The sequence below is a fragment of the Podarcis liolepis genome, assembly GCF_965112155.1.
Source record: "Podarcis liolepis genome assembly, chromosome: Z".
In the NCBI taxonomy this organism is placed as follows: domain Eukaryota; kingdom Metazoa; phylum Chordata; class Lepidosauria; order Squamata; family Lacertidae; genus Podarcis; species Podarcis liolepis.
The window spans coordinates 24,840,079-24,861,584 of NC_139570.1; the positions used below are offsets into that span (position 1 = coordinate 24,840,079).

At 44.9% G+C, this 21,506-nt stretch overlaps 1 protein-coding gene and 1 long non-coding RNA gene across 3 annotated transcripts in view; one reads left to right on the top strand and one right to left on the bottom strand.

The window, feature by feature from the left end:
* Positions 1 to 1,634: 1,634 nt before the first annotated feature.
* VBP1 (VHL binding protein 1) lies at positions 1,635 to 14,827 on the bottom strand. Of its 2 annotated transcripts, none has more exons than XM_083485412.1 (6): positions 14,644 to 14,827; positions 12,737 to 12,861; positions 6,537 to 6,603; positions 6,279 to 6,377; positions 4,618 to 4,756; positions 1,635 to 2,553 (listed from the first exon to the last, which is right to left on the bottom strand). In XM_083485412.1, the coding sequence occupies exons 1-6, from the start codon at positions 14,740 to 14,742 to the stop codon at positions 2,483 to 2,485; spliced, it is 600 nt and encodes a 199-aa protein (XP_083341538.1). In that variant the 5' UTR covers positions 14,743 to 14,827; the 3' UTR covers positions 1,635 to 2,482. The 2 variants fall into 2 exon arrangements, with proteins under 2 accessions (XP_083341538.1, XP_083341539.1); XM_083485413.1 differs by lacking the exon at positions 14,644 to 14,827 and adding an exon at positions 14,279 to 14,505.
* Positions 14,828 to 14,876: 49 nt separating this feature from the next.
* LOC310698417 overlaps positions 14,877 to 21,506 on the top strand; it is a 37,042-nt gene continuing 30,412 nt past the window's right edge. Inside the window, exon 1 of the long non-coding RNA XR_014521517.1 lies at positions 14,877 to 14,965. This is a non-coding gene — a long non-coding RNA (uncharacterized lncRNA). The remainder of the gene's footprint in view (positions 14,966 to 21,506) is intronic.

Here is a 21,506-nt window from a genome sequence, read left to right on the forward strand (position 1 = left end):
CTGAAGCATTTTAACAGTGGGCTTTCAACTGGCTGAGCTGTATAGTGAGGTGGGATTGCTGCTACCATACAGCAGTTCTGGCTACCAATCATGCCTAGGATAGTAAAGGGCTCTCAGCTCTTTCAAAGGCACCACAGCTCTTCTCAGTCCCTCATGCTGCATCATGGCTAGACACAATCAAGAGTTATTGGGTACACTGAGTAGCAGTGTTAGGCCACTGTGGAATAACCAGAAGCTGCAGCTTTCGGGAAATAAAGGGAGACACTCACAGGCAGAGATCCATAGAATTACTTTAAGTCATCCCCAAGTTGTGCACATGCTTAGGAAGCACTTTTAAAACTCTCCTAGAATCATAGAATTGTATTTGGAAGGGGTTTCAGTGGTCATCTAGCCCAATCATCTGCAGTGCAAAGCTAAAACAATCTGACAGACGGCCACCTGGCCTGTTTAAAAGCCTCCAATGAAAGTGTGCCACAAAACAAGAGGACAGTGACTGCTCAAGCAAGTCCAAACACCCTTTGGATGTATAGAAGTGCCCTTGTAATTCTTTTGATTGTTCCCATTGTAACCAAGAGGCACAAAGGCTCTGTGGCAACGTGACATTATTTTGGATGCTTGGATAGCCATTTCACCCATCTTTTAGAAGTGTGGGAGGCATGCAAAACATGATTTTAGGATTTTAGGGCTGCAAGATTAGCTGACCTCATTTGTGCAGCAGTAGAACCATTTCAGGCTCCACTATCCTTTGTTATTATTTCTGCACTGTGTTCAGACAGTTCCATAAGAAGTTTTGGTGTTTGATCATGCCTTTTTCATTTATGTTGCCATGTACACTAGCAGATATGGACACACTGATTAAAGCACAGTGCAACAAGGCAAGACTAAATGAAAAGTGTGAATGTGCTAACTCATGAACTGTAGCAATTCTCTAAGTTAAGATAGGTGAGCAACAAACACAAGAGAAACATGCTCATCCCTAAAGTTTTAAGATGCCAACCTACATCCACCCTAACAGCTCAGGCTAGACGTGCCTTACATATCTAGGAGATCCAATGTCCATATGGAACTTTTAGGTGAAGCACTATTAGCCTTACTCAGCATGTATAATAAACACTACAGCTTGAACACATATAATTTTATTCAACCATCAACTCAAACTCTCACAAGAGCACCATCTTGTCTCTTAGTAAGGCAAAAACTAACTTCTTGGAGGAGGGGGAAATCTATAGCTTGAAGAGATGAAACTATATACAAAAATTCTGTAATCCAAAAGGAAAAATGAGAAAGAAACATTTTGTTTCATAATCAATGTTTTTTGCATTATTTGGATGTTAAGTTCTGTATTCTTATTCACCAGAAATATTGCTGTCTTCTGTTTCTTCTAAATCTAAATAAAATAATGTCCTTTTATTTTACCATAGTATCTTAGATTTGTCTTTTAAACATGCATTTATTTTCTACAGGTTCAAAAATATGCTTTGGGATCTTAAGGTATATAGCACATGGGTAGGCAAACTTTCAAGTTTCAGTGAAGAAGAAGAAGAAGAAGAAGAAGTAGTAGTAGTAGTAGTAGTGGTGTTGGGTGGCTTCCCAAAAATATAATAATACATATAATGAAATAAAAGTACAAAAACTTTAGAAGTGTTGTTTATTAGAAGAAATTAAAACACAGTTAACATTTGCTTTTCATTTTAAAATAAAACCTGCACTGCCACCTATTCGGCAGTGTAAGTACAGCACTTTTTTGACCTCAAAATGTGCATCATGGTTTCAAATAAAAAGGAAGATGCCAAGACAAGACTTTAGCAAAGCTTCATATGAAGTAAAAAGGGAATACCACTAAGCCTGTTAACCAACTGAAGCTGGGCTCAAATACACCACCCATGTTTAAATGCAGGTTCCACCAAGTATCTTTGCAATCATCTGAATTAAAACAGATGACAAATGCACTGATTGTGTATAGTAGGCCATTTGCTCCTGGATCCCTCCAGTTTTACAGACTTGGGATGAGATATTTATGTGAATACAGTACTGAGTAAGATCACATACAGATTGCATTGTGCATTAAATTATTTGTTTCCTAAAGAGCTAAACATGAGCTCGTGTGTGTGAAGTGTTTAGAGGATAGTTAAGCAGCTAGAGGCAGGATTACAACGGACTGTTCCCCATATTGCTGCCATACCTTCCCCACATCAAATTTTGATATACCTCAATACTCATATATACAAACAACCCTTTGCAAAAGACAATTCCTATAATGCACTTCAGATTTTCAGTCAAGTCTTGTAGCCAGCATTTTCCTATGACAGATTATGTTGAAAGAACCAAAATCCTTTATGGGTCATGTTCCAAAGCAGCAATAATAGAACATGCACAAAACCAAACTGGGCTTGCAAACCAATTTTTAAAAAGATGTCTGCTAACTAAGATTAAATTTGAGAACACATTTAATATAAACAGAACTAATGAATCCTATTAATAACTATGCTTTGCTTTTGGAAGGGTCATCCTTGTTTCTTCGCTTTACGTCCCAATTATAAACTCTAGCCATATCTGAAAACACAGTTAAGGAAATTATTGTGCTGTAAGGTGAAAGCAGATGCTCCTCTCCCTGGATTTTATCTGCTTCCCATAATTAGCACAAGCAGTTTGATTCCTGAATACTCGACAGTGCTGTTCTCATAACCAATTTCTAATCTGTTCATCTGAAATATGTAAGTCTGTGCTCTGAAAACAGATCACAAATAACACTGTGCAGGGCCAGCAGGAAAAAGCCCTACAATTTCCTTAGCATGAGCTTGATCATAAAGGTTTTTATTCCCGAATACCTGCAACAATACTAGCTTTGCCAATAACTTGCCCTGCACACACTCTTGTGACACCTGGCTGGACAACAGGCAGCATTTTCCATGATCACAACTCCATTTTCAAACCATGGGAAATGACTGCAGCCAGCTCATTAACAGCACATCTTCACTTGGTAAAGCACCTGAGCACATGCTTGTGGAAAGAATAAGATGGCTCTCAATGACTAGACTGTTTTTACCTGCAGATAACCAGAACACTTATCAACTTGTAATTTTGGAAAGGCTGGCAAATAACCACTTGCCTATGTTTTTAGAAGTGGTTAAAAAAAATCTTACTCTCTGCTTCTCTGGTTTTTCTGACTGGATGCAGATGTGCGGTTAAAACTCTCTCTGCTGCATGGTAGACAACCAGCTTATCACAATTTGAATGAGAACTATCCTGTCCTCAGTTCGAAGCTAGATAAACCTTTGGTTTTAACAACTGTGCGACAAGATTAAGGGAGAACAAAGGCAGGAAAAGGTGCTAACAAGTGTACTGAATAGTCCAGTGCATTTTAGACTTCCAGAAATCATCTATAAAAACCTTTGAATAAAAATCGTAAGAAAGTTTGTTCTTTTTTGAGGTTTTCTTTTCCAAAGAAGAGCCTAAATGAACTTGATTACTCAGGAGTATTGCTCACCTCTAGCTCCTTCTCTGCTCTTCCTCTGGAGAAGGAGCCTTGAGTCAAAATTCAGCCCCCAAAGCCACACCCCAAAATTTGATTTATTTTCCCTCCAAAACATTTTGTAGACAGTGCAAATCTTTTTTCTGCTACTCTATATGTCTCCCACTGTGATGTTTTTGAGCCCTCCAAAGTCTCCTCACAAATGTTTACTGTATTATTTGCTCTATAGGACGCACTTTTCCCCTCCTAAAAAGTAAGGGGAAATGTGTGTGCGTCTTATGGAACGAATGCAGGCTGTGCAGCTTTCGCTGAAGCCAGGAGAGCAAGAGGGATCGGTGCGCACCGATCCCTCTTGCTCTCCTGGCTTCGCTTTGCTGGATAGGCACTGCGCAGCTTTCCCTCTCTGCGCAGCGCCCCTTCAGCGAAGCGGGAGGAGAAATGGAGCCCCTTCCATTTCTCCTCCCACTTTGCTAGAGAGGCGCTGAGCAGATAGGGAAAGAAATTTTTTTCCTTGTTCTCCTCCTCTAAAACTAGGTGTGTCTTATGGTCGGGTGCGTCTTATAGAAAGAAAAATACGGTATATTTTGCTCTAACCGGTTCCTCACTGTGATGCTAAATGATTTTCTTTTGTGACCCTCCAAGATCACCTTCTTTTGAAGAAAGTGATGATTGTTTTTTTTTTTAAAAAAAAGTATTTTCTTATTTATTGACCACTGCCATGGGTGGTTCCTGTGATCCTAAAAGTCTTTTATGACCTTAACTGCCCCACTTTGTCCTTTAAAAAAGTCCACTTTTACACTTTGGACACCAGAGGGGTCAATGTGGCCCTCAGCATGAAAAGTTTTGTACTGGAGGGAAGAACCTTGAACCTCATCAACTGTCCTGGAGTCACTGCTCACAGCAACTGTTGTATATCAGTGATAACTGAGGATATTGTATATTTTCACAGCAAGTGGTATCTAGACTGAACAAACTGGGGAAATGCAATAAACACCTGCATCCGCTACTGGATTCACTATTCCTTGACCTGAATTGTTTCCACAAGCAGATTCATTCAAAGAAAGTGGATGAATACTAAGAAATAGAGGACATAACATTGTGAAACATTGTGAAACAGGAATTCAATTCTCTTTTTAAAAGGATACTGACTTCTGTAGTAGTGAACTGATCCCTAAGAAAATCCAGATCTTCCTCGAGAGACTCAAGGTTTCTTGTGGCTGTGAAGAGATTCTTTTCTAGCAATGCCTGGGCTTCATCAATGTCATATTCCAGCATTACGTTGGCCTAAGAACAACATTTATGTTGAGGAACCTTCAATGGCTTTTGAAATTAAGTAATGTTAAAATGAATGAATGAATGACTACAAATTCACCTTCAAGAGCCTAAGTTGGTTTTACCCTTTCTGATAGAGACCATTATCTTAAAACACATTTAAAACAGCAAATTAAGCAGAACCCTTGACACATTATAGTTAAAAGACTGATCTTGGACATTGAATATGGAAGTTGAATACAGAAGCAATAGCATAAGCATAGCATAGCAAGATGATAGATAGATAGATAGATAGATAGATAGATAGATAGATAGATAGATAGATATGCAGGCAGGCAGGCAGGCAGACATATGTGGTTATAAATATTGCAGGTGGTACTCTTTGCAACCAGTTCAAAAATAGTATGTGAAGCTCGTGCCATTTTTTACACTTATTTACACCGTAGCTATCTGCTGCATTTGTTGCCCATTTAAGAGGTTTGGAGACACACTTTTGGATCTCCTGAAAAGCCTGGTGTCATTCAAAAATTTTGCTCACTCGCTGCTCACCTCCAACTGCAGATAATTTAAAACAACTTAAATAGTACTGGTCTGGGAAAAGATCATTGTGGGAACTCAATTTTACAAAAAGCAGATAAAATTAACCAATCCGAAACTGTTGCAATTTAAACATATTTTGTAAATATTCTGCTGCAGGAGTGCCAGACATTCCCTGCCAGTTTCATCTGGGATTATGTGCTCCTTTGTTGGATTTTTCAGATTTGGGGTAAAGCAAGGTGTTTAGCAGACTCCATGTTTCTTATTTAATCCAGGCAAGCAATTTATCACTTGTTATTTTACTGTTAAGTACAGTTCAGAAAACCATTTAAATGTTTGGTTAGGTCAGAAATGAGGAGCCTCTGGCTCTGCAGATGTTGTTGGGACTCCCATCAGACCCAACCAACATGGTCAATGGTTAGAGATACTGGGAACACTGTAGTCCAATAACCGGTTTTCCAGACCCAGTTTGGGTTATTGAGAATAACTCATGTGGAGCCTTAGGCTCATATGCTAACTTTAAGCACATGCAACTTAAAGCACCACCTGAAACAATGCACAATGACTAAATTCAGAGGAGCCTCCAATTCATGCAAGTATAAGCCAAAGCCTATATTTGGACAGCACAGCAAATGATGGCTAATAATGAACAGAAAAGATAAAATGGATCATTAGGGCAAAGGAAGAGGAGAACCCAGTTCATTTCCATTGTCTGAATGATCAGCTGAACTGTGCCCATTGTTGCCCCTTTCAAGATCTGGGCTGAAATGTATTCTTTTGCAATGTTGCTATGAGGCTTTTGTCCCTGCTGTTCCAAAAAATTCCAGAGATTGGAAATGGGTAATGATTTCCATGGGGGGGGGGGAGGTTCATACCAAGCTGCGTGGCCAAATAACATCATGAAATGTTAACGTAATATTCAGAACTCATGTTGCCTTTCAGCCATGTTTGTGGCTGAAAATAGATGCTTAGTAAGTGTGAATATGTTTTTACTTACCCCCAACCAAAGACAAACTTTATCTGTAGGAGGAACAGAAGCTTTACAGTAGAGGTTATCTGCCAATAAAAATCTGGTTTCCATCAGTTTTGTGGATTCCTACCGAAAGGAATGACAAATGAACATGGCTAGAGCACTTGTGTTAAAATTAGTCATTATCAATAATTTTCTACAGCCAAATAAAGATTGATTTGTGATAACTATTGATGTAGCATTGTAGATAAGAAAAATACCCACCACACTGTAAAAGGTATTTACCTTTTTCTTCTGCATGTGTTTTAAGATTTCTAATGTCTGCTTAATTTCAGGAATTTGATTTTTTAACCTGTGAATAAAACAGATATAAAATATTATTTCTGCTACACTTACTAACCAATCTAATCTGCTTTATATATAATTAGGGTTTTGAGGTAGGGCAGAAACACTCAGTTCAGCATGTGAGGTTGTTCTACAGATATTTCCATATAAGGGACCCTTGCCTTATTGGAAGTCAGCCTACATTTGAACTTACACCTCAGTTGTGATGCTGGAAATATTGAATTAAAATCAACCAAGGGGTTCTTTAACGATGGATGTTGCAAGATAACTCTTCTAACTTTCAGCACCCGTAGAATTCCAGCTATAATCATGAAAAAGAAGGCTCATTTAGCCAGAAAAGGAGTCTTCCCTTATCAGCATTTTGAAGACACATCACTTAAGCTACTGTTTGTACCTAAAAGGGCAATCAGGAGGAACAAAGTCACTTCAACTAAAGCTGACATTGACATTTGTCCTATTGCTGAAGATCACAGTCAATGTGAAGAATTATCATCAGAAACTCCAGAGATTATACAAGGAAAATTCAAGAAGTCTAATCAATCTACAGCAGTCCTGAATAAAAATTACCCTCCAGATTTAGCAGACTGGATAGTCCCAGAAAAAGAGGATTTGCTAAGTAATTTTATTAACCTACCAGATAATGAGCAAAGTGGCATTCTCATCAAACTAGCTAAGTTTCAGTCCAGATTGACCCAAATACAACAGCATGGACAACAAAACGTTGGTGAAACAACTGACAATCAAACCTTTTGCCCACAGACTGTTTCTCCAAAATGTATAGTTAAAAAGAGAACTACCAGAGAAACTTTTAAATGTATAGATGCAAACTGCAAACTCAACCCCCCCTTGGAATATGATATGGTTAAGGACAATCCTGATGGTGTGACTACAAATTCCTGGCTGAGCTACTGGAAATTAGTTCCAAATGAAAAAAGGTAGTCCTCTCCCGAGAATCAAAAAGTATACCAACACCACTGAATGGGTTCCCACTGATAAGAGGAATGAATAATAATAATAATAATAATAATAATAATAATAATAATAATAATATATTATTTATACCCCGCCCATCTGGCTGAGTTTCCCCAGCCACTCTGGGCGGCTCCCAATCAGTGTTAAAAACAGTACAGCGTTACATATTAAAAACTTCCCTTAAGATGTCTTCTGAATGTCAGGTAATTATTTATCTCTTTGACATCTGATAGGAGGGTTTCCACAGGGCGGGCACCACTACCAAGAAGGCCCTCTGCCTGGTTCCCTGTAGCCTCACTTCTCGCAATGAGGGAACCGCCAGAAGGCCCTCGGTGCTGGATCTCAGTGTCCGGGCTGAACGATGGGGGTGGAGACGCTCCTTCAGGTATATAGGGCCGAGGCCGTTTAGGGCTTTAAAGGTCAGCACCAACACTTTGAATCATGCTCGGAAACGTACTGGGAGCCAATGCAGATCTCTCAGAACCGGTGTTATGTGGTCCCGGCAGCCACTCCCAGTCACCAGTCTAGCTGCCGCATTCTGGATTAATTGCAGTTTCCGGCTCACCTTCAAAGGTAGCCCCACGTAGAGCGCGTTGCAGTAGTCCAAGCGTGAGATAACTAGAGCATGCACCACTCTGGCGAGACAGTTCGCGGGCAGATAGGGTCTTAGCCTGCGTACCAGGTGGAGCTGGTAGACAGCTGCCCTGGACACAGAGTTAACCTGCACCTCCATGGACAGCTGTGAGTCCAAAATGACTCCCAGGCTGCGCACCTGGTCCTTCAGGGGCACAGTTACCCCATTCAAGACCAGGGAATCCCCCACACCAACCCGCTCCCTGTCCCCCAAAAACAGTACTTCTGTCTTGTCAGGATTCAACCTCAATCTGTCAGCCGCCATCCAACCTCCAACCGCCTCCAGGCACTCACACAGGACCTTCACCGCCTTCACTGGTTCTGATTTAAAGGAGAGGTAGAGCTGGGTGTCATCTGCATGCTGATGAACACCCAGTCCAAACCCCCTGATGATCTCTCCCAGCGGCTTCATATAGATATTAAAAAGCATGGGGGAGAGGACAGAACCCTGAGGCACCCCACAAGTGAGAGCCCAGGGGTCTGAACACTCATCCCCCACCACCACTTTCTGGACACGGCCCAGGAGGAAGGAGCGAAACCACTGTATGACAGTGCCCCCAGCTCCCAGCCCCTCTAGACGGTCCAGAAGGATGTTATGGTCGATGGTGTCAAAGGCCGCTGAGAGATCCAACAGAACTAGGAAACAGCTCTCACCTTTGTCCCTAGCCCGCCGGAGATCATCAACCAGTGTGACCAAGGCAGTTTCAGTCCCATGGTGAGGCCTGAATCCCGATTGGAAGGGATCCAAATGGTCCGTTTCCTCCAGGCGTGCTTGGAGTTGTTCAGCAACCACCCGCTCAATCACCTTGCCCAAGAATGGCAGATTTGAGACTGGGGGTTAGTTGGCCAAATTGGCCGGGTCTAAAGATGTTTTTTTAAGAAGCGGTTTAATGACCGCCTCTTTCAGCGGGTCTGGGAAGGCTCCCTCACAGAGGGAAGCATTCACCACCCCGCAGAGCCCATCGCTGAGCCCTTCCCAGCTCGCTTTTATCAGCCAGGATGGGCAAGGATCAAGGAGACAGGTGGTCGGTTTCACTTGTCCAAGCAGCCTGTCCACATCCTCGGAGGTAACAGATTGGAATTGATCCCATGTAACAGGACCAGACAGAACTCTAGCACTCTCCCGCCCTGGTCCTGCTCCCACGGTGGAGTCTACCTCCTTCTGAATCTGAGCGATTTTATCTGCAAAAAAACTTTGCAAAAGCATTGCAGGAGATCTTGGGGTCCCTACCAGGCCCCGGTGGTACAGGTGGTTCCGATAGATTGCGAACCACCTGAAAAAGTCTCCTGCTGCTGTTTTCTGCAGATGCAATGGAGGCGGCGAAGAAGGCCCTCTTCACCGTCGCCATTGCCACTTGGTAGGCTCGACGTTGAGCTCTAACCCGTGTCCGGTCTGATTCAGAATGAGTTTTCCTCCACCGGCGCTCTAGCTGTCTCAATGATTGTTTCATCACCCTCAGCTCCGGGGAAAACCACGGGGCTGTCCGGGCTCCATGCAATCGGAGAGGGCGCTTCGGAGCCAGACAGTCAATAGCCCTGGTTAACTCCGCATTCCAGCATGCCACCAGGGAATCAGCTGAAAGGCCATCAACTTGGGATAAAGCATCCCCTACCACTCTCTGGAAGCCAATTGGATCCATTAAGTGGCGGGGGCGGACTATCCGAATCGGTCCCACCTCCCTGCAGAGGGGAAGGGTTGCGGAGAAGTCCAGTTGCACCAGGAAGTGATCTGACCATGGCACTTCTTTTGTTTCGCTTTTAGTTAGTGTCAGATCACCAACATCCATAGAGGTGAACACCAAGTCTAAGGCATGTCCACGGTTATGAGTTGGGCCAAACTTATTCAGGGACAGCCCCATGGAGGCCATGCTTTCCACGAAGTCTCGAGCGGCCCCTTGTAAGGTCGTGTCGGCATGGATATTAAAATCCCCCAGGACAACCAAGCTAGGTGTCTCCAGGAGCATATGCGCCACGGCCTGAAGCAGCTTGGGCAGGGAATCCTTGGTGCAGCAGGGAGGTCGGTACACCAGTAGGAATCCTGTACTGCCCCTATTGCCCAACTTCCAGGACATGCACTCAGAAAACTGGGTCTTCCCAATAGGACGCCTGGTGCAGACTAATGACTTCCTAAAAATCACTGCAACCCCCCCTCCCCGCCCACATGACCTGGGTTACTGTGCGTAAGAGAAACCTGGTGGGCAAGCAGCGGCAAGCACAGGCCCATCTGCTTCATCCAACCAGGTCTCTGTCACACATGCCAGGTCAAATCCTCCATCCACAATCAGGTCGTGGATGGCAGTGGTTTTATTAATCATTGACCTGGCATTGCACAGCAACACTTTCAGGTCATGTGGGTTTCCCTTGCTGATTACTGTATCCTTCTGGTCAGGACCAGACCTGGAGGCAGGGATAGTCCTCAAACAACGACTAAACCTGCCTCCTCGGTAATGGCATGGTCTGGTCTTAGCATAACTCCTCCTCCTGCCTGTGATCACTGGGATCGGGTGTCCCAATACATCCCCCCCTGTGGAACCTGCCCCACCCAATCTATTGGCCGAGGCCCACTCCCAGGCAGCCATGACCCTTCCCCTTAAAAAGCAAAACACAAACTATATAATAATTTAACAGAATAATAATAATAATAATAATAATAATAATAAAACAAAACAGAACAAAACAAAACAAAACAAAACAAAGCAAGAAACAATAGCGCTGACTAAATGCTTATCCCACCCCAAGCAAAAATAAAATAATGAAATAATATAATATTATAAAAAACAACAACCACCATTTAAGGTGCTACAAATTAAAAGCAATTAAAACATGGAAACATGGAAGCATTAAAACAATTGTGCTGCAAATTAAAAGCAATTAAAACATGGAAACATGGAAGCAATTAAAACAATTAAAACATGGAAGCATTTTTAAAGATGAAATTGGGTACTTGGACAAAGTTGAACCAAAAGGCCAGAGCCTTAAAGGAGTTGGGGCTAAAACTGATGTCATGGAACATAGCAGGCTGTCATTCAAGGCAGATTAATAGACAGCTGATGAACTATTTTGTGCAATTTGATATTATTCTGCTTCAAGAAACATAGCACAATGACTCTATAATGATTAACGGAAACAAATGTCACTCATTGACAACCACTCCCTCAATGAAAGGTGGTAGGGTCAGTGGGTGTCTAGCATGTTTCATCTCCATAAAGTTGAATGCAACTACAACAGCCATGATTCCATGTAACCCATTTGCAACTGCTGTCTTGGTTGTAGTTTTGAAAGTATGTTTAATGCTGATTAATGTCTACATACCACCTTGTCAAAAAGTAAAACAAACAAAAAAACTACTGTAAATACTATCTGGACAGACGTAGAGAATTATATAGAATCCATGGAATCCCTATATCCTACCGCAGTGTTTATCATTGCAGGGGATTTTAATGTACATATGGGAGTTAACGATGTAAATTTGTATACGATCAGATTCTGAAACCAGATATTTACTTAGCCAGAGGTACATCCCGCCTGTCTAATTACATCATAGATGTAATTATTCAGAGCTTTGTTTAGCCCAAGTTGTAAGGTGGAGGGACTTGCTAATATTGAACAGCATGATAGAGGGAGATCAATCCGGAGAAATATACCCACTTTACAAAGCATGGAGGCAGTGTGACAGATTATATTGGTGATCTCATGATTTGCATATAAGTTTGTCATGGAGTTAAAGCTGGGCAATAATATTGAAAGCAATCATTTACCTCTAACAATGGTACTAGTAGCCCCAGTATTTAACAATTCTTCCCCCAAAACTCAATTTATCTCTAATGCAAACTTAGGTGTGACCGCAGGCAATGGAATTAGGTGGACACCAGTACACTTAATACTTAACTTGTTCCGAGGGTCCTTACGTACCCCAAAAAGTCCACAACTTGAGGCACCGTTTCTGCGCATGTGCGGTGAAACCCGGAATTATACAATGTGATTGTACATGCAATAGCATATGGAAACTTGACCCTGTTCTTTTGAATGAACACTTCTGTTGATTAATGCAAACCTATGATTGCTTTTTTCTATTCCAGTAATAATTATTGCCATCAAAATTTGTTTGATGGAATGGCCAGGCTCATTGTCTAATTTTTCACCTGGATTTACTTTAACTCCTAGTCAAGAAAAATAATGCATGACAAAAAGCAACAGTGGGTGCAGATACCTAATTATTTAATACTGTGGCCCCATCACTACTGTAAAAACCAGCTCATTTACGTCATGATATAAAGCAGAAAAATATTAACTGCAAACATGTCAAATACTCTTATGTGCCTTTCAGACATTCCTCACAAGTTGGACCACAGTCCTAGCATTGCAAGTTGTTTTAGTATCCTACCAGTGCATCAGCTTGTAGCAACAACTGTCTAGCTTCTTAAAGGGTAGTAGCTTATTAAATTTTAGCCAAAGAACAGTCTGCATGATGACATGGGGAGTAGCATTATAACTTTAGAATAAGCCTTATAAAGGAGACCACAGAAAATACCTACCTTCTTTTCTTCTGGGCAAGGTTAAGCTCCATAAATTTATATTTCTGATACTGTTCATCCAATTTCTTGAGTACGGTGTCTGCCGTCTCATTTCCTGGCTGTTTCATAAAGGAATCTACATCTTCCTTCGAGTAGAAACACATTATATATAAGTAACTCCCAAAGCTTCAATTCATACAACCATGTGAAGAGTTGGTTGGTCAAAGCCTGGCCTGTTCTGACATCTTCCAGGGTTGGCATTGGGGACAGGAATGGCCAAGCACCAGCCAAAGACCCTGCTCCAGTATGAGACCCACTACTGAGAGTCCCCTGGCCCTCCTCACCATTTCTAACCACTTGCTTGCCTACCCTTTTTTGCTTTTTAATTTCCTAAGTCATTTAGAGACTTCTTATATGTTAGCTGGCTACTAAAATTGAACAAATAACAATAATTCTGCTTTCTCTTCTACGTTCAAAAGCATAAACAGCATAGTCAAGCAGTAAAATATTTGGGAAGCAAGTCCAAGGTTAGTTTCTCCTTTTAGTATCAATCCCACATAAACAGGTTGCCTGAAAGGAATGGCAGCTATGCAGCCAGCCCCCTCCCCCCTGGGAATATGCAGACATCTAGCTGGCCACTCAAAGCAAACAAATGCCTGTCTAGAGAGATGTTCAATATGATCCAGGAGGACTCTTATTCTTCATAATGAATTAGATTCATAAGATAGGATGAAAATAAGGGTTTTGGGGGGGCAGCCAATAGCAAGGAAATATTACTGCTTTCCGTGTATAATTGGCTACTCAACTACTGGTAGCAAAATGTTAGCATATGGCCTAATAAACCAGTCTCTGTTGCATCACACTGGCACTCATAGAAGCATAAGGAACTGCCTTACACTGAGCCAGACCATTAGTCCATGGAGCTCAGAACTGACTACACTATTTTATTCCCTCTCCTAGTTTACAGTATAAAAGCCCCCCTTCCTGGTCACTTGGAAGCAATTCTTACTTGATCTGAGCCAGCTCGGCTCTTCTTACAGAAGACAAATCCATGGTACACAACCTATTAAACCATGACATTATAGCAGTTATAGTTCGCAAGACTAGCACAACCGTGAAGCTTGATGGGACCTGACAGTATCTCTTCAGCTAGCTTCCCTGGCAGTGTTGCTTATAAGAATAGGGATGAGGGGGGAAGGGCAATGGGCAGTGTCTTAGGCTCTCTGGGAGGAAAGGCCGGATGCAGTAAGTACCGGTAAATTACAGACCACGGAACCTTCGCATTAAAAGGCAATCACTCTTGAAATCCGAAGTGGGTGGGGCGCAAAAAGCAGAAGAGGCTGCCCCCCCCCATTCTTGCCCCCATCTTCCCTGCTGGATTTATTTCCCCAGAGGCGTGACACCCAACCTGCCTCTGAATACCAGCGGAGCCCTCGCATTCCTGCCTCGTCTGCTGGCAGTCTTTTCCCAAACAAAAAACAGGCTGCTTGTCTTCGGCTGACCTGGCAGGGCTTCCTGCCCGTTCCTTATAATAATAAAATAATAATAACAATAGTAGGCTACCTTAAAACGCCAGTTACTGCAGGGAAGGCCGCCGCCGCCGCCACGTGAAGGGATCAGGGCCTCCTTACTAACAGGCAGTCTACTCCTAAATGCCAGGTGCCGCAGAGCCTCCGCGCTCCTGCCCCGCGGCGAGGGCGCCGGTCGGAAAAGAGGGTCTTTGGGGCTGACAGCCTCCCGGACATCATTATTGAGGAGACCCCCCCACTCCCCGCTCCCTGTCAAAAGTGAAGCGCATGCGCAACAAGCACACCACGCAGAACACCCCCCCACACACCCCACGTTCACCTCAGTACTCGAGGTCCACTCTGGCCCCTCCCCTCTGGCTCCCCATTTCCCACCCACCCCGCGCCCACATTTTTGCTTACTACGAAGATGGCCTCGGGGATGCCCAGGTGCGCCCGTTTCCCGCCCGTTGGTCCGTCGCCGCAAACTGCCTCGCCGACGGTGACCGCCGCCATCTTCATGAAGGGAGTAAAAGAATGGGGAGGGAGGGAGGGGGGAATAGAGCCCGACGTGCTTTTCCTCCCTCGCGCATGCGGATTGGCATCGAAACTGAGCTAACCGTAGCCCAGACGTCGCGCGCGCGGGTTCTGAGGAGGGGGAGTGGAGGGTCTCCCTGTTGCCTGATAGGTCTTGATTGACTGCCCGAGGGTAAGGGAGGAGCGTGCACTGCCATTCTCGTTTTTGGTGTGAAGCTTGTATTGTTGGTGTTAGATGGTGGTGATAATGTGCAGCTACCCCCCTAAGAAAGCGAAAGCCCCTTCGTGATTTACCATATAAATAGGATTGGATATTATTATTATTATTATTATTATTATTATTATTATTATTATTGCATAGAAGCAAGGCTGTGTACACACTGGGTCATTAAAGCACATTGCTTCACCCCTCAAAGAATCCTGGGAACTGCAGTTACAGGATCGCCATGAAGGATGCCCGAATATTTGTTACTTTTATATCAGACGTTTCCTTCCATGAGCTCAGTATGATGTATGTATCATTATAGAGTCCTAGAATGGTTGGAAGGGACCACGAGGATCAAACAATCTCTTCCCCTGCGCTGCCTCTGCAGGAATCTTTCGCCCAAAGGGGGGTTTAAACCCACGGCCCCAAGACTAAGGGTCTCATGCTCTTCGGTTTTCCCACTCCCCGTTTTATCCGCGCGATAACCCTGTGTGGTAGGTTAGGTTGACTGTCAGAGGCGCAACACAGTGAGCCGGTGGGGATTTGAATCCTAGTTTCCACTACATCACATTAGCGGTGGCAAATGCCCCTTGATCATGGTAGGGAGGAAAGGGAGGCAGGGCAACAAGAGGTGGAGCCAGAGTCAAAGACAGGTAGAGCCGATTGATTCTGTTTTTGTCCCATCCACCTCCCTGCTGAATTCTACAAGGGCAGCGCTGAGACTGAAAAAGAGGAAGGTAACAACTACGTAGTTCCACTACCTCCTGGGTTGGTTGTAAGAAGGAAAGGAACTGAGATTGGCGCAGCAGTGCCACCTTAGCCCTTATGAACCTACCTCTGATATATCACAATGGTGGCTTTCATAGAAAAACTTCCTTATCATAGGCGCCGACTCCATGGGGCCTGAGGGGGCCCGAGCCCCCTCAAAAATTCGTTTGGGGGGGCTCTGCCCCCCCAATAATCTCGGGCGCCCCTCCAGCAGAGTGCCGCCGCTGGTTTGGACCACACCATGTTTCAGTGAAGGGGAGGAGGAAGAGGAAAAAAAGAGCTTTAGAAGGAGATCGCTCTGCACTCTTCCCCCCCCCATCATCATCATCATCATCATCACACCCCACGGCCATCCCCTTTTCTCCTCCTCCAGCCACTGTCTCTCCTCCCCTTCTGTTTCCATTCGAAACGTCAAAGAAGAAATTGCTAGGTGGAAAACACGCACCACCATCTGACCCGACCATGCAGCCAATCAGGAAGCCGCTCGGCGTTTTTGTTTGTTTTAAACGGGGCTGCAGCTGAAGCCACTTCGCTTTCGGCCCGCTGCGCTGCCGGGGAACAGGCGCGCGTGGTGCAGAGGGAGCGGGCGGCTTCTTTTCGGCCCAAACCGGTCTCTGCCGGTGAAGGGGAGGGAAGGGAGGCGGGCCGAGAGCGGCCCTATCGGGGCAAGGCTGCGAGTAGCGGGCAGCCTGAACTGGAGAGCTCGCTTGCGCGTATCCGCTGCGCGCATTTCCGCGTTGAGGGCAGCGCTTGGAAGGGAGACCTTGCTGCTGTCAGGCGAGCGGCAGACACGGCGCAACAGCCCCCCTTTCGCTTCCCCGGGTCGGATAAGAGTGAGATCTTCTCTTGGGGTGGGGGGCAGGGGTGCCAACTATTAAATGTGGAGGGGGGAGAGAGGGGGGTTCTACTGGGCAAAAGATGCAGGGGGAAAGTAAAATGGCACAGTGCTGAAATGGTTTCAAAATTTCTGATTTTGGAGTGCATTATTTGACTTTCTGAAACTTGCAGCATTTCTTGGAGTGCTACATTAAAAGTATTCTCTTGGAAGTCTTCCTTTGTAACCTAAGAAAGCTGCCTGGATCAGGCCAGTGGCCCAAGTTCAGCATCCCATTCTCACAGATGCCTGTGCAAAAACTGCAAACAGAATCTGACCACAGCAGCCCTCGTGATTCTCAGGAACTGATATGCAGAAATATGCCGCCTCTGAACCTGGAGGTAGTATGTATCCATCACTTGACATATCGCTCATTTCACATGGCATCGGCCTGGCTCCCCCCCCCCCCCCGAATGTTGGAGCCATAGTTTGGGTCATTGGGTTTGGTGCTTTTGTAACTGGATTTATAATGGGTTTTAGTCAAATACAATAAATGATTGATTGATTGATTGACTGATGAAAAAGTGATTTTTTCCTGAGATGCTAACTTTCTCTCTGCATGTCATTCCTTGAACAGCTTCCTATGCAAAGATAAGGCTTGCTTTCATTGCTCTGTTCATTTGTGTATTGGACTAGTGTTGTGTGGAGGGAAATGTAACCACTGGGCCGAAAAATGTCCCCCTCCTGCCCCTTTGGGTTTCTGGTGTGGCCTTCACAGATATTGGCACAACTTGTGTGTGTGTGTGTGTGTGTGTGTGTTTTGGCTGCTGAGCTGTGCTCACCATTGTGAGGGCTGAGGGAGTGATGGTGATGCCTCCCCAGCTGCTGCCATTGTCCGTGGGTTGATTGTGATGTGACAAAAACATTTGCCTGCTGAGCGGGTATAAATGTGGGCCAAGGCGCAAGTCTCAGCAGTTGCCCTCCCCAGAGAGAAATGGGCAGCTCGGTGGCACTCAGCCCAGGTGGTCTCCTGTCCCGTGGTGGCAAGCTGGCAAGCGGAAGGAGGCAATTGCCCGGTGCTGGGATGCTGTGGAGCAAGGAGAAGGCAAGTACAAAGATTACTTGATGGTGGGATCGCTACTTGAAGGTGACTGACACTCAGCTCTGAAGCTGGTTGATGTCTGGCAATGGACCTGATGAGGTTGCAGCTGGTGGATGGTTGTCGGAAGAATTTGCATTCAGGCTAGTGGATGTTGCGAGGCTACGCTGGCTGAGATGGGTGCAAACTGGTTTGGAAGCCTTGTTTGTTAACAGGCAGCCAAACAGAGGAGGAATCTGGGGGGACGCTGTCGGGTGTTGGCCATCCCACTCACCTGTTTGCCTTTGCCTTACAGGGATGTCTGGAGCCGGTGAGGTTTTCCCCAAGTCCAGTCCTCAAAGTCATCAAGAGAACCGCAGGACATCCCTATTTACATCGGAGAAGTTAACGTGAAATACTGGCAGTGAGGAATGGACAAGGCTGTGGCCAAACTTGAGAGAAGGAGCCTTGAAGGGAGACTGCAGGCGGACATCTGCTGCATTGCAAGTGATGGGGCAGTGGGGAGAGAGAAGAAAATGAGGGAGGGAACATTAGGCCACATTAGGTGCACCACTGAACTGCTATGAAGTCACTTTAAACAGGCATGGCTTCCCCTCAGGGATTCTGGGAACTGTAGGTGGTTAAGGGGACGGAGACTTGTTACAGTGGTTAAGTATTAGGATTAGGATTAGGGGTAGGGGTGGTGGTGGTGGGGGTAGTGTTCCCTTCTTGTACCTCTAGTTAAGGGTTAGAGTTAGGGTTAGCGTCAGGGGCAGGGGTAGGGTTGGGGTTCCCTTGGCAGGGAACTCTGGGAATTGTAGCTCTAGTTAGGGGGCAGGGTTAGGGTTAGGGTTCCCTTTTTACCAGGGAACTCTGGGAATTGTAGCTCTAGTTAGGGGGCAGGATTAGGGTTCCCTTCTTGCCAGGGAACTCTGGGAATTGTAGCTCTAGTTAGGGGGCAGGGTTAGGGTTAGGGTTCCCTTTTTGCCAGGGAACTCTGGGAATTGTAGCACTAGTTAAGGCTTTAGCGTTAGCGTTAGAGTTAGGGTTAGCGTCAGGGGTAGGGGTGGGGGTAGGGGTAGAGGTAGGGTTCCCTTCTTGGCAGGGAACGGGGTCCCCTAACAACTCTTGGCACTCTTTTCCAACTATAGCTCCCAGAGTCTTTGGGGGTGTTTAAGCCATGAGTGTTTAAAGCGGCTTCATAGCGCGTTAAATGGTGTGGATGTGGCCCTGGCCTCCCTCACCCCACTGCCTCTTATTAATGAAGAATCGAAAGGATTTCCCAATTCAGATCTCTCGGAAACAGGAAACCGTAATGGAATGGACAAGGCTGTGGCCAAACTTGAGAGAAGGAGCCTTGAAGGGAGACTGCAGGCGGACATCTGCTGCATTGCAAGTGATGGGGCAGTGGGGAGAGAGAAGAAAATGAGGGAGGGAACATTAGGCCACATTAGGTGCACCACTGAACTGCTATGAAGTCACTTTAAACAGGCATGGCTTCCCCTCAGGGATTCTGGGAACTGTAGGTGGTTAAGGGGACGGAGACTTGTTACGGTGGTTAAGGATTAGGATTAGGGGTAGGGTGGGGGTGGGGGTAGGGTTCCCTTCATGCCAGGGAACTCTGGGAATTGTAGCTCTAGTTAGGGGGCAGGGTTAGGGTTCCCTTTTTGCCAGGGAACTCTGGGAATTGTAGCTGTAGTTAGGGGGCAGGGTTAGGGTTCCCTTCATGCCAGGGAACTCTGGGAATTGTAGCTGTAGTTAGGGGACAGGGTTAGGGTTCCCTTCTTGCCAGGGAACTCTGGGAATTGTAGCTGTAGTTAAGGCTTAAGGGTTAGCGTTAGGGTTAGCGTCAGGGGTAGGGGTGGGGGTAGGGGTAGAGGTAGGGTTCCCTTCTTGGCAGGGAACGGGGCCCCCTAACAACTCTTGGCACCCTTTTCCAACTATAGCTCCCAGAGTCTTTGGGGGTGTTTAAGCCATGAGTGTTTAAAGCGGCTTCATAGCGCATTAAATGGTGTGGATGTGGCCATGGCCTCCCTCACCCCACTGCCTCTTATTAATGAAGAATCGAAAGGATTTCCCAATTCAGATCTCTCGGAAACAGGAAACAGAAAGAAGAAAGACTTTGTATCTCAAGCCATTTTGGAAGGTCTTAACTTGAAATGCCAATAAACGTATTTTTATTGTATCGTGTTGTATAGTGTTGTGATTAACATGGGAGGAGGGTGGTAAAATGCGTTTGTCTTTCTGCATGCGTTTATAGTAGGCATTTTGCACTCACCTGAACCCTTGCAGGGAAAGGGACAGGGCACAATGGGAAAGGGTGGGGCAACCGGGCTGCTTAAACCACACCCCTTTTCCAAGGGAAGCACCATGGGGGGTGGGCCGTCCGAGAGAGAACAACAGAACACAGAACAAAGAAGACGGAAGTGGCGCACAGTTCCTTCTGTTCCCTCTCTTCCAAAGAATGGAACGTCAACACACAGAGTATGTGATCCAGTAGTCACACACACACTGCAGCACGGGAGAGAATGAAACTCTGGACATCCAGCACCCGCTTCTCTGCTTCTCTCGAACTCTTTGACTGTAACCCTGTCCAATCTTTTTTCAAAGAGGATATCTGCAAATTTAGAGGAGTGGGAAGGAGGAGCTGAAGTGTTGCAGGTGGAAAGGGACAACCAGAGGCCTACAAAAAAGAATTACAAGGAAAACAAGATTTGGACATTGAGAATTTGGACTGAAATTAAGAATGAAGAATGGAGTGATCTCTTCATGGGGAGATCGGAAGAAATATGGATTACAAATTTGACCAAGATAAAAGTTGGAGCTTTTGGGACATTTGGACTCAAAAGAAGCAAGAAACATGATTTGGGCTCCGCTTTTGAAAATGGAGGACTGGTTGGAAGTAACATGGAGTTTGCTGGGATAGAGCTCCTCCGAGACTTGATGACCAATATAAAGGGCTATCAACAAAACCGGCAGAGAGGGATTGAGAGAGATTTGAAGGCCTCGGACGTGAGGAATCCAGGCTAAGAACTGATATTATGGACATATTTTGGGGATTGAAACCGGGGAGGGGGGAGGGAGAGTTTTTGAATCCAAAGGGTGTACAATTTTATGTTGTTCTCTTATTTCTAAGTATGTTTAGTAATTACTATAAAAGTGGGAAATCTGTGGAAGGGAACTTGGGTCGACTTTAGGAAAAGACGTAAAAGATTAGTATTACGAATTAATTGAGGTTTAAGCTAAATCTGGTTAATAAGAACTTGCTGAGTTAACTATTGGAATTGGGATGTATGAGGGGGAGGTGTGGGGAAGTCAGGGAAAGTGGTTAAGAAAGTAAGATTCTGAAATTATGCATGTTTGTGTCTGTGTCTTTGTGTCTGTGTTGTGTTTTGTATAAAATTTGAAAACCCAATAAATTTTTTTTAAAAAAATCTTTTTTCAAAGAGGGCCAGATTTGATGAAGTGAAGGGCCGTGAGGGCCGCCAAAACAGCCCCTTTTTTAGGGTTTTACCCCAGGAAATAAACTGCCACAGGGGCCAGATTAAACTGACTGGTGGGCTGGATTAGGCCCCCAAAATGGACCTTGGACATGCCTGATAAGCGCACAAACAAGATGTAGCGTGTGCACCATTTCATGTTTTACTGGAAAACTTAAGGTCACTGTTAGCTGGTAGGCTTGGCCTTGGGGGGAAATCCCCCCCTTGAATCTGATTTAGGATTTCAGCACTGCCACTACAGAGTAACAGTGTCATCATAATTTCACCATGGCAACCAGCTGCTTCATTTCTACTTACTTGAAAGGCAGGTCATTGAGTATTTTATTTATTTATTTATTTATTTTTGTATGAAATATTTATTAAGTTTTCCATAACTGAACACGT